This window comes from Cervus canadensis, chromosome 1, assembly GCF_019320065.1.
Source record: "Cervus canadensis isolate Bull #8, Minnesota chromosome 1, ASM1932006v1, whole genome shotgun sequence".
Classification (NCBI taxonomy): domain Eukaryota; kingdom Metazoa; phylum Chordata; class Mammalia; order Artiodactyla; family Cervidae; genus Cervus; species Cervus canadensis.
The window spans coordinates 66,490,322-66,503,079 of NC_057386.1; the positions used below are offsets into that span (position 1 = coordinate 66,490,322).

The window sequence follows — 12,758 nt, forward strand, 5'->3', positions numbered from 1 at the left end:
CTGGACAGTTTGGACCGGACAACCTGGGAGCAGGCCAAACCTCACTGCTAGCTTTCCAAGGGACTCCTGTTAAGTATTTAACTTGTTTAGGTCTCCTTTTCTGCACAAATGGTGGGTAGATTGGACCAGAAGTGTTACAGAACATATATTGGATTCTCTATTACTTGATAAGTTAAAAATGGCAATCTCAAATACCAGCGGAAACTAGGCAGATAATAGTAAATAAGTGAATGTGTAGAGATTGTTTGAAAATGGAGAGTGCCTGTGCTACGTGGTGTATATAGACCTAGGCTTGGCAGATACTCCGTATTTTTCCTGAGGAGCCATAGATACATCTGTTTTTATCAATAACCCTTTTCTCAAGTATTTTCAACTACTTGAAATCTTGGGAGAACTTATGGCCCAAACAAAATTAATGTGGATCATATGTGGGGTTTTGGTTGCCGTTTGTTCAGGTGTTTAACCATTCAAAACTGTCTCCTTGTGTAAGACTTTGTCATAGAAGATGAAAATAGAGTACATTCAAAACCTTTGTTCCAGTAGAACTTAGATTCTAGTATTCTCGTGCTGAAGAGAGGCAAAAGAGAAGCGAGGAAATAATGTAATTTCTGGTGGTAATAAATAAGTGTTATGAAGGAAGTCTGATGAGTTTGGGATGGGATGAGGTGATAGTGGCAGAAGTGGGGTTAGATCCTGTGGCTTCTCTACCGAGGTGACATTTGGGCGGATATCTGAATGTGAGGATGAGCCAGCCATGTGAAGATCTGGGAGACCAGTCTGAGCAGAGGAGAAAGCACATATAAAGGCCCTGATGAAGACTGAGTTGGGCTCATCAGACAATCCCAGATATAAGGCTTTATAAACAGTTATGAAGAACTTCAGCGTTGATTGGGCTTCCCAGGTGCTGCTAGCAGGAGAGAACCTGCCTGCCGGTGCAGGAGATGTAAGAGATGCAGGTTCAATCCCGGGGTTGGGAAGATCCCCTGCAGACGGGAATGGCAGCCCACTCCAGTATTCTTGCCGGGAGAATCCCATGGACAGAGGAGCCTGGCGGGCTGCAGTCCCTGGGGTTGCACAGGGTTGGACACGACTATAGTGGCTGGGCAGCACTCAGAGTTTATAATGCATGTATTGCGGAGCCACTGGGTGGTATTAAGTATACAAGAGATAGGATCTGATTTATATTTAAAAAGCTATTTTCTCTGACTCCTCTGGTTGTAGTAGATTCTCCAGGTAAGATTAGAAGGAGAGAGACCAGTCAGAAGGCCACTGCACACTCTGGAGCCTAGGACCTACTGGTTATGGTGAGAGAAAGGGGTACAAGTGGCAGTTGGTTTAAGAAAATCTTGAGTCGTATCAATATTTTGTCCTCTCTTTTCTGTTAGTCTCTCTTGATCTTACTTACATAGGTATTGATTCTATGAAAGAGTTTGAAGGATTTTCTCTCTCACCTGTTTTAAAACTGAAAGTGTTATTCATTGTTTGGAATTTTGAGTTGTTGTTTGGTTTTTCAGAAAACACTAGGCCCAGGAGTTGTACCCATTCTTTCATTTCTAGATGCTGTGGTACCTGAAATAGAATATTTTCTGTAGAAAAATCTAAATACGTATTTAGTGAATTAACTAATGTTGCTGTCTTTTAAAACAACAACAACAAAAACCCTGTATTTTGCATTAAGGATTATAGATTTTTTATAATTAAGATCTAGAAAATGTAAATATAAAGTGGACAGCATTTATGTAGGATAAATTCTTAACATTCATTATTTTTCCTCTTTACTTATCCCATTTTTGTCTGTACAATGCAATATCATATACAAATGTCACTTTATTTGTATTTTTTAATGGTGGTTACTTTTGAGAGATTTATCTTAGTTGTTTAACTTAATTTGCTTTCACGAATTTCATCAGTATTTGATAGCACATCCATCTCATTTTATTTATTAATATTCTGTGAAGTACTAAGTACTAGTGTGGAGAAATTCCAAATCTGCCTTTAACACCTTCATAATTAAGCTTTTGAAATGAACTTTTAAAAAACAAAGCTTGAATAACAAAGCAACAAAGTGGCTTAGTACTAAAGACAGGATTACTTTGAGTTTGCAAAGCATTCTAAGCCATTGCGTCTGTCACATGGGATGACAAGAATTTGTAACAAGTTACTCAGACAACCACCTACTCCATGGAGAGATTATGCTGAGTTCATTCGCAGGTTTGTGTTTAGCTTCGCTGACAAAATGATGCTTAACCTCTTATACAGTCGGTCTTTGTGCTTTATGAATGAGTGACTGTTGCCTTAACAGTGACCTTATAACCGTGATTTTTTGAAGTTATGAACTTAAATTTGTAATTTTAAAGTATCTAAAAAGTATTTCTGGATATATTATATGAAACTGAATTTTATATGTGATCTATAAGCATGTAGGACATTCTTTTGAAGTCTTCTTTTTAAACTTTGTGTAATACTTTATTTCTATAATATGACTCAAAAATCAATCAGTAGTGCTATATGTATTTTCTGAAAAGCAATAGTTGACATCATTGCCTTAAAAAGCCCCCAAATATATGTAAAAAATAGATGTGTTACAGTTTTGTTCTGCTGTTTCACTTAAACATCTTTTTCATGAATTGCAATCTAGTTTTTAGTCACCCTCCGAATTATTTCAGTAACTGTTTATTCATTTCTTAGAAATTATTTTTCTTAATAAGGACTTCTGTATTTTAATTGGGGGAAAGAACAAAAAGATTCTATTGTACTTACTCGGGATTCTCTTTTTCTTCACTAGATCCTGGCATATACAGAAGGGCTGCATGGGAAATGGCTGTTCTCAGAGATACGATCGATCTTTTCTCGTCGTTATCTTTTGCAAAATACAGCCCTGGAGATCTTTATGGCAAACAGAGGTAAGATGATGTTGCAGATGTATGTTGTTACAGAGCTAACGTCCATCTCCTTAAGATTTCATTTTGAACATACCATATTGTTTCCTTTCCGTATTGTTTCCATTTGGATAGGATTGTGTAGCCTACTCTCTGCATTACAGACCTCTTTTTTGAACCACGTGCCTCTTCAGTTTATACCCCTTTGGTTGTTCTTAGAATTATCTGCAGTTTCTTATTTTTCTGGCCAAATCACAAATTAGTACAGGACTTTATAAACATGGGGGATAAGTACCCTTTAAATCAGTTGCAGAGTTTTGGTGTCCTCAGCAGGGCTCTGATGCTTAAACTCCTTCTGGGAGGTGGCTGCGTTTCAAGAGGGGAGAGGGTAATCAAATAATTCATATGTTTATTTAATTTTTTTGTCTAATCTATTGCCATTTATAAAGGACCATCAGAAGATGGTACTGAACTGTCCTGGTTGCTCTGTATTACCTCATTCTTGAAAGAACTAAAATTCAATTTGTGGGTTTAGAATTGAACTTGGTGAAATTCATTAAGATTAGAAGGAGGGACAAGGTGAACTTGAAGGGAAAGCATTGTGGGGTATGAGTGGAGGCTTACAAGTGAGAATATGTAAAATCTTGTGATTTATTGTACATGCTCATTTTATTTAAGTAGATTTTTAAATTTTCATATTTTCCCTTTCTATAATCTACAAGTTTTCATTTAAAAATCTGCACATAATGTATATTCCATGCATACTTTCTTTTTTTAATGAAATCATATGTCTTTAGAGAATACAGATTTCTTTAGGAAAAGATGTTTTTTCCTTCCATATCTGGTCTTCTTCTACACACTTACCACTTTTTCTAATGTAAACATTATTCTTTCAGGCAAATAATCGAGTGAATGTTTTACACTTCAGTCTACATTCTTGCTGTCCCAAAGGGGTTTTCACCTCAAAATATTTATTACTTGCTCATCTTATTTACTTTCCTTCTTTAAAATTTCTTAAGCATCTTTGCTTTGTATCTTTGTGTGTTTTTCTACTGCCTTTTCCTTATGACCTTGATCACCTGCCATAATCTGAGTTTTTCCTTTTTTTCCACTCCTGTAGTCAATGTAATAGTGGATATGTAAGAAAGGCTTATGCAAAAGTTATGTTGGATATTTATCTGATAGTTCTAAATATATTTTAGGTGTTTAGTGCATGATCATATACTTATTTACCTAAAAATATTGTAATGTCAGTGTTTAAAATTACACTGACATTGATAAAAATTTTTGGCCCATAGTATTTTTTCAGGTTAGGTAGAAAAAAAGGATCATCTTCTAGATGAATATTTGTAGATTATTTATGGTTCTGATACAAAAGTTAATATGATTAAAATTTCAAGACTGACCAAATTACTATCTTCTAAATTCTCTGCCATGATTTTATGATTTTGTTATTGTCATACTTTTTAGGGATTAAGTTTTGTACATCACTGTCATAAATTAACATTTATATACCGAGTGTATTGATATATATGATGCACAGTTATGATGATATGTACAGTTACATATGATGTTCTCAAAGAATGTAATTATTCAAATAGAAATGATTAAAAAACATTTGATTATTGACCTTGGAGGAAAAAATTTTCTTCAGGTCACACATTGTTCTGGATTATGTGAACATACGAAGCATAAACATATAAGCACTGTATTATATGTTTATATAATATTTATAAGCTACAAGAAAATACAAGAATTTGCATAAATTACAAGAGAATATTTTTAAGCTGTTGCTGATTAGAAGTAAATACAACTGACAATTTAGTAGCTATAGGTTAAGTATATTAGATTGTTAAGTATATAATCTTAAATTTTTTATAGAAATTTACAGGCATATTTTTAACTTGCCAAAATTCAACTTTGTAAATTCAGAATTGTAGCTAGATAAAATCTCAACTTTGTGTCACATTAATGCAACAATAATTATTAGTCCTGACAGTATTTAGGGAAGGAACATTCTATGAGTAAAATAAATATCATCTCTGGCATATTAATGCTTAAACTTCATATATACTATGATAAAACTAATACTATAAAACTTCTATTGAGTAGATACCTGAACTAAGAGTAAGCATTTTCCTGGACCAAGAAATCAGTTTTTCAGAAAGGCACTCATATTTCATTCTGACTTTTAAAAATTATTTTTCCTAGTTGCTATAATGTTCAACTTCCCAGACCCTGCAACAGTAAAGAAAGTGGTTAACTATCTACCTCGTGTTGGCATTGGAACCAGTTTTGGATTGCCTCAAACCAGGTACTGTTTTATATGAAACAAATATGGAAAATAATCTGTAATAATATTTTTCTAATTTGTTTTGAAATGCATGACCTTCTGTTTTATGCTTCATTGTAAATGGTAATTGTTATTTTATCATTTTGAATCAACTGAACTTCTGTCCGAAGAAGCTCAAAAAAGAGGAACAAATGTAAATGAAACTAATCTGAAAAAAGAAAGCAATAAAACTAGAACATCAGTGAAAAGGAAAACAAAAACAATAAAGAAAAATCAATGCAATGAAAAATTGAATCTCTGAAAAGATTAATAAGCGTAATAAATATCTATATAAGGCTTATGACAAAGGACAAAAAATGCCAATATCAGAATTAGAGAAGGAATATCACTACAGATCCTATAGATATTTAAAAAATAAGGACATATTGTGAACAAATTTAGACAACGTAGATGAATCGGCAGATTCCATGAAAGATACAAACTGTAAAATCTCATTAATGAAAGTGAATAGCTTTAATAACTCTACAGAGGAAATTGAATTTGTAGCTTAAAACCTTCTAACAGAGAAAATACCTAGCTCAAATGGTTTCACTGGCAAATTCTATCAAATGTTTAATGATGTGACACAATTTCTTGGAAAACTCTTCAGATAATAGAAAAGAAGGATAAGTTTACCAAGTAATCCTGTAAAGCCAGCATTACCTGAATTCCAAATCCACAAAAAAGCTTTTCCAGAAAGAAAATTAAAGACCATCTTGATTGAAAAGGAAGAAGTGAAACTGTCTTTATTAGTATGTATACTTAATGTGAAATTACTGAGGAAACTGCAAAAATTTTCAAAAAAGGAAAAAAGCTCTTAGAACTCATAAACAAATTTACCTGTTTTGCATCATACATAATTTTGTTCTTATATAGCAATTAACAATTGGAAACTGAAATTAAAGTACGGTTTAAATAATATAAAAATTAAATAACTATGGGTATATTTGCAAATATGTTAAGGATTGTTCACTGAAAACTACAAACACAGTTTAGAAAATGAAAGAAACCTAAAAGTGGAAAGTTGTACTATACCATGTTCATGAATTGGAAGACTCAATGTAAGTGAGATGTTAGTTTTCTCCAAACAGATCTGTAGGTTCAAAGGAAGCCTATCCAAAATTCTAGAAGACTGTTTTGGAGAAATTGACAAGCTGATTCTAAAATTTAAGTGGAAATGCAAATATCTAGAATTGCTAAGACAATTTTGAAATAGAAAAAATTGGAGGGCTTTACCTGATTTCAAGATTTAATATAAAATTACATTCACTAGTAGAGTTTGGTATTTTTATAAAATAGACTTATAGAGCAATGAAATATAATAGTGTCCAGAATTAGGCCCATCCATAAATGAGCAATTTGATTTTCAACAAAGGTATCAAGATATATTGATGAGAGAAGATAGTTTCTTCAACAAAAAAAAGGGAAACAAAAAGACAACCACCCCAAAAAAAACCCCACCTCACCCATTATCTCAAAATGTAACATATTAACCAAAAATGTAACATATGTTAGCTCAAATTAACTCAAGTATGACATGGACCAACAGACTGGTTCCGAATAGGAAAAGGAGTACGTCAAGGCTGTATATTGTCACCGTGCTTATGTAACTTATATGCAGAGTACATCATGAGAAACGCTGGGCTGGAAGAAGCACAAGCTGGAATCAAGATTGCCGGGAGAAATATCAATAACCTCAGATATGCAGATGACACCACCCTTATGGCAGAAAGTGAAGAGGAACTAAAAAGCCTCTTCATGAAAGTGAAAGAGGAGAGTGAAAAAGTTGGCTTAAAGCTCAACATTCATAAAACTAAGATCATGGCATCTGGTCCCATCACCTCATGGCAAATAGATGGGGAGACAGTGGAAACAGGGTCAGGCTTCATTTTTTTGGACTCCAAAATCACTGCAGATGGTGACTGCAGCCATGAAATTAAAAGACGCTTCCTCCTTGGAAGGAAAGTGATGACCAATCTAGACAGCATATTAAAAAGCAGAGACATTACTTTGCCAACAAAGGTCCATCTGGTCAAGGCTATGGTTTTTCCAGTGGTCATGTATGGATGTAAGAGTTGGACTGTGAAGAAAGCTGAGCGCTGAAAAATTGATGCTTTTGAATTGTGGTATTAGAGAAGATTCTTGAGTCCCTTGGACTGCAAGGAGATCCAACCAGTCCATCCTAAAGGAGATCAGTCCTGGGTGTTCACTAGAAGCACTGATGCTGGAGCTGAAACTACAATACTTTGGCCACCTCATGCGAAGAGTTGACTCATTGGAAAAGACCCTGATGCTAGGAGGAATTGGGGGCAGGAGGAGAAGGGGACGACAGAGGATGAGATGGCTGGATGGCATCACCGACTCAATGGACATGAGTTTGAGCGAACTCCAGGAATTGGTGATGGACAGGGAGACCTGGTGTGCTGCAATTCATGGGGTCGCAAAGAGTCGGACACGACTGAGCGACTGAACTGAACTGAACATAACCTAAGCATAAGTGCTGAAGTATAACTTCTTAAAGAAAACATAGGAGAGAAATCTTTGTGACCTTGTGTTAGGCAGAGACTTTTTAAATAAGATTTTGAGAAACCACTTATTGGCCTTTCAAATTAAGAACATTTGATTTTAAGATACTCAAGAAAATGAAAGGGTATGTTATAGACTGGGTTGAAATATTGGTACAACTTATATGTGATAAAGGATTTATAAGAAACTCTTCCATATAATTATAAGACAAGCAGACTGTTTGAAAAAAATAAAAGATTTGAGCAGATACTTCAGCAAAGAACAGATATAAATATCAAGCACATGAAAAGATACCAAACATCATTAGTCATCAAGGAAATGATGATATCATTTTAAAACCACAGTGAGATCCCATGGCACACCTATTAGAATGACATCTTAAAAAATGATAATAACAAGAACTAATAAGAATGCAAAGTAACTGGAACTTCACATATTGAAGGGAAAGTAAGCAGTTTTGCAGTTTCATATAAAATTAACCATACTGTTACACTTCCTGGTTCAGTTCACTTCAGTTGCTCAGTTGTGTCCAACTCTTTGCGAGCCCATGGACTGCAGCATGCCAGAGCTCCCTCTTCATCACCAACTCCTGGAGTTTACTCAAACTCATCTCTATTGAGTTGGTAATGCCTTCCAACCATCTCATACTCTGTCGTCCACTTTTCCTCCCACCTTCAATCTTTCCCAGCATCAGGGTCTTATCAGATGAGTCAGCTCTTCACATGAGGTGGCCAAAGTATTGGAGTTTCAGCTTCAACATCAGTCCTTCCAATGAACACTCAGGACTGATCTCCTTTAGAATGGACTAATTGGATCTCCTTGTAGTCCAAGGGACTCTCAAGAGTCTTCTCCAACACCACAGTTCAAAAGCATCAATTCTTTGGTGCTCAGCTTTCTTTATAGTCCAACTCTCACATACATACATGCTGCTGCTGCTAAGCAACTTTGGTCGTGTCCAACTCTGAACGACCCCATAGACAGCAGCCCACCAGACTCCCCTGTCCCTGGAGTTCTCCAGGCAAGAACACTGGAGTGGGTTGCCATTTCCTTCTCCAATGCATGAAAGTGAAAAGTGAAAGTGAAGGTGCTCAGTCGTGTCTGACTCTTAGCGACCCTATGGATTGCAGCCTAAGTCTACCAGGCTCTTCTGGCCGTGGGATTTTCCAGGCAAGAGTACTGGAGTGGGGTGTGATTGCCTTCTCCACATCCATACATGACTACTGGAAAAACCATAGCCTTGACTAGACAGATCTTTGTTGGCAAAATAATGTCTCTGCTTTTTAACATGCTGTCTAGGTATGTCATAACTTTCCTTTCAAGGAGCAAGTGTCTTTTAATTTCATGACTCCAGTCACCATCTGCAGTGATTTTGGAGCTCCCAAAATAAAGTCAACCACTGTTTCCACTGTTTCTCCATCTATTTGCCATTAAGTGATAGGACCGGATGCCATGATCCTAGGTTTCTGAATGTTGAGCTTTAAGCCAACTTTTTCGCTCTCCTCTTTCACATTCATCAAGAGACTCTTTAGTTCTTCTTCACTTTCTTCCATAAAGTTGGTGTCATCTGCATATCTGAGGTTATTGATATTTCTCCCAGCAATCTTGATTCCAGCTTGTGCTTCTTCCAGCCCAGCGTTTCTCATGATGTACTCTGCATCTAAGTTAAATAAGTAGGGTGACAATACACAGCCTTGACATACTCCTTTTCCTATTTGAACCAGTCTGTTGTTCCATGTCCAGTTCTAACTCTTGCTTCCTTACCAGCATACATATTTCTCAAGAGGCAGGTCAGGTGGTCTGGTATTCCCATCTCTTTCAGAATTTTCCACAGTTTGTTGTGATCCACACAGTCAAAGGCTTTGACATGGTCAATAAAGCAAAAATAGATGTTTTTTTCTGGAAATCTTTTGCCTTTCTGATGATCCAACGGATGTTGGCAATTTGATCTCTGGTTCCTCTGCCTTTTCTAAAACCAGCTGAACAACTGAAAGTTCATGGTTCGTGTATTATTGAAGCCTGGCTTGGAGAACTTTGAGCATTACCTTACTAGCATGTGAGATGAGTGCAACTGTGCAGTAGTTTGAGCATTCTTTGGCATTGCCTTTCTTAGGGATTGGAATGAAAACTGACCTTTTCCAGTCCTGACGCCACTGCTGAGTTTTCCAAATTTGCTGGCATATTGAGTAGAGCACTTTCACAGAATCATCTTTTAGGATTAGATGACATAGCTAATTAGATGAAATAGCTCAAGTGGAATTCCATCACCTCCACTAGCTGTGTTCGTAGTGATGCTTCCTGAGGCCCACTTGACTTCTCATTCCAGGATGTCTGGTGCTAGGTAAGTGATAACACCATCTGGGTCATGAAGATCTCTTTTGTATAGTTCTTCTGTGTATTCTTGCCACCTCTTCTTAATATCTTCTGCTTCTGTTAGGTCCATACCATTTCTGTCCTTTATTGAGCCCATCTTTGCATGAAATCTTCCCTTGGTATCTTTCATTTTCTTGAAGAGATCTCTAGTCTTTCCCTTTCTGTTGTTGTTCTCTATTTCTTTGCAGTGATCACTTAGGAAGGCTTTCTTATCTCTCCTTGCTATTCTTTGGAACTCCACATTCAAAAGGGTATATCTTTCCTTTTCCCCTTGCTTGTTGAGTCTGTTCTTTTCACAGCTATTTGTAAGGCCTCCTCAGATATCCATTTTTCTTTTTTGCATTTCTTTGTATTGGGGATGATCTTGATCCCTGTCTCCTGTACAATGTCATGAACCTCCATCCATAGTTCATCAGGCACTCTGTCTATCAGATATAGTCCCTTAAATCTTTCAGTTTATAATCATAAGGGATTTGATTTAGGTAATATCTGAATGGTCTAGTGGTTTTCCTCGCTTTCTTCTGTTTAAGTCTAATATCGGCAATCAGGAGTTCATTATCTGAGACACAGTTAGCTCCAAGTCTTGTTTTTGCTGACTGTGTAGAGCTTCTCCATCTTTGACTGTAAAGAATATAATCAGTCTGATATTGTTGTTGACTGTTTGGTGATGTCCATGTGTAGAGTCTTCTGTTGTGTTGTTGGAAGAGGTTGTTTGCTATGACCAGTTTTTCTCTTTTCAAAGGTCTATTAGCCTTTGCCCTGCTTCATTCTGTACTCCAAGGCCTTATTTGCCTGTTACTCCAGGTGTTTCTTGACTTCCTACTTTTGCATTGCAGTCCCCTATGATGAAAAGGACATCTTTTTGGGGTGTTAGTTCTAAAAGGTCTTGTCGGTCTTCATAGAACCGTTCAACTTCAGCTTCTTCAGCATAACTGGTTGGGGCATAGGCTTGGATTACTGTGATATTGAATGGTTTGCCTTGGAAATGAACAGAGATAATTCTGTCGTTTTTGAGATTGCGTCCAAGTACTGCATTTCAGACTCCGTTGACTATGATGGCTACTCCATCTCTTCTAAAGGAATCCTGCCCACAGTAGTAGATATAATGGTCATCTGAGTCAAATTCACCCATTCTGGTCCATTTTAGTTTGCTGATTCCTAGAATGTTGACATTCACTCTTGCTGTCTCCTGTTTGACCACTTCCAATTTGCCTTGATTTTTGGACCCAACATTCCAGTTTCCTATGCAATATTGCTCTCTACAGCATTGGACCTTGCCTGCATCACTAATCACATCCACAACTGGGTGGTGTTTTTGCTTTTGCTCTGTCTCTTCATTCTTTCTGCAGTTATTTCTCCAATGATCTCCAGTAGCATATGGGGCACCTACCAACCTGGGGAGTTCATCTTTCAGCGTTATCTTTTTGCCTTTTCATACTGTTCATGATGTTGTCAAGCTAAGAATACTGAAGTGGTTTGCCATTCCCTTCTCCAGTGGACCACATTTTGTCATAACTCTCCACCATGACCCGTCAGTCTTGGGTGGCCCTACAGGGCATGGCTCATAGTTTCATTGAGTTAGAAAAGGCTGTGGTCCATGTGATTAGATTGGTTAGTTTTCTTTGGTTGTGGTTTCCAGTCTGTCTTTGCTCTTCTGGAGAAAGATAAGAGGCTTATGGAAGCTTTCTGGTGGAAGAGACTGACTGGCGGGAAACTGGGACTTGTTCTAATGGGTGGGGCCATTCTCAATAAATCTTTAATCCTATTTTCTGTTGATGGGTGGAGTTGTGTTCCCTCCCTGCTATTTCAGTCAGTCAGTTCAGTCGCTCAGTCATGTCTGACTCTTTGCGACCCCATGAATTGCAGCACGCCAGGTCTCCCTGTCCATCACCAACTCCTGGAGTTCGCTCAAACTCATGTCCATCGTGTCGGTGATGCCATCCAGCCATCTCATCCTCTGTGGTCCCCTTCTCCTCCTGCCCCCAATCCCTCCCAGCATCAGGGTCTTTTCAAGTAAGTCAGCTTTTCACATTAGGTGGCCAAAGTATTGGAGTTTCAGCTCCAGCATCAGTCCTTCCAATGAACACCCAGGACTGATCTCCTTTAGGATGGACTGGTTGGATCTCCTTGCAGTCCAAGGGACTCTCAAGAGTCTTCTCCAATACCACAATTCAGAAGCATCAATTTTTCGGCACTCAGCTTTCTTCACAGTCCAACTCTCACATCCATACATGACCACTGGAAAAACCATAGCCTTGACCAGATGGACCTTTGTTGGCAAAGTAATATCTCTGCTTTTTAATATGCTGTCTAGGTTGGTCATCACTTTCCTTCCAAGGAGTAAGCGTCTTTTAATTTCAAGGGTTCAGTCACAATCTGCAGTGATTTTGGAGCCCAAAAAAATGAAGCCTGACCCTGTTTCCACTGTCTCCCCATCTATTTGCCATGAGGTGATGGGACCAGATGCCGTGATCTTAGTTTTCTGAATGTTAAGTTTAAGCCACGTTTTTCACTCTCCTCTTTCACTTTCATCAAGAGGCTTTTTAGTTCCTCTTCACTCTCTGCCATAAGGGTGGTGTCATCTGCATATCTGAGGTTATTGATATTTCTCCCAGCAATCTTGATTCCAGCTTGTGCTACTTCCAGCCCAG

The 12,758-nt window shown here is 37.4% G+C and overlaps 1 protein-coding gene across 4 annotated transcripts in view; it reads left to right on the forward strand.

Moving 5' to 3' along the window:
- Positions 1-12,758, forward strand: part of LRBA (LPS responsive beige-like anchor protein) — a 725,807-nt gene that overhangs the window by 495,124 nt on the left and 217,925 nt on the right. For all 4 annotated transcript variants that reach the window (XM_043484720.1, XM_043484733.1, XM_043484732.1 and 1 more), the window contains exons 41-42: positions 2,786-2,903; positions 5,091-5,193. In XM_043484720.1, coding sequence (XP_043340655.1) covers positions 2,786-2,903; positions 5,091-5,193 — 221 coding nt within the window. The remainder of the gene's footprint in view (positions 1-2,785; positions 2,904-5,090; positions 5,194-12,758) is intronic.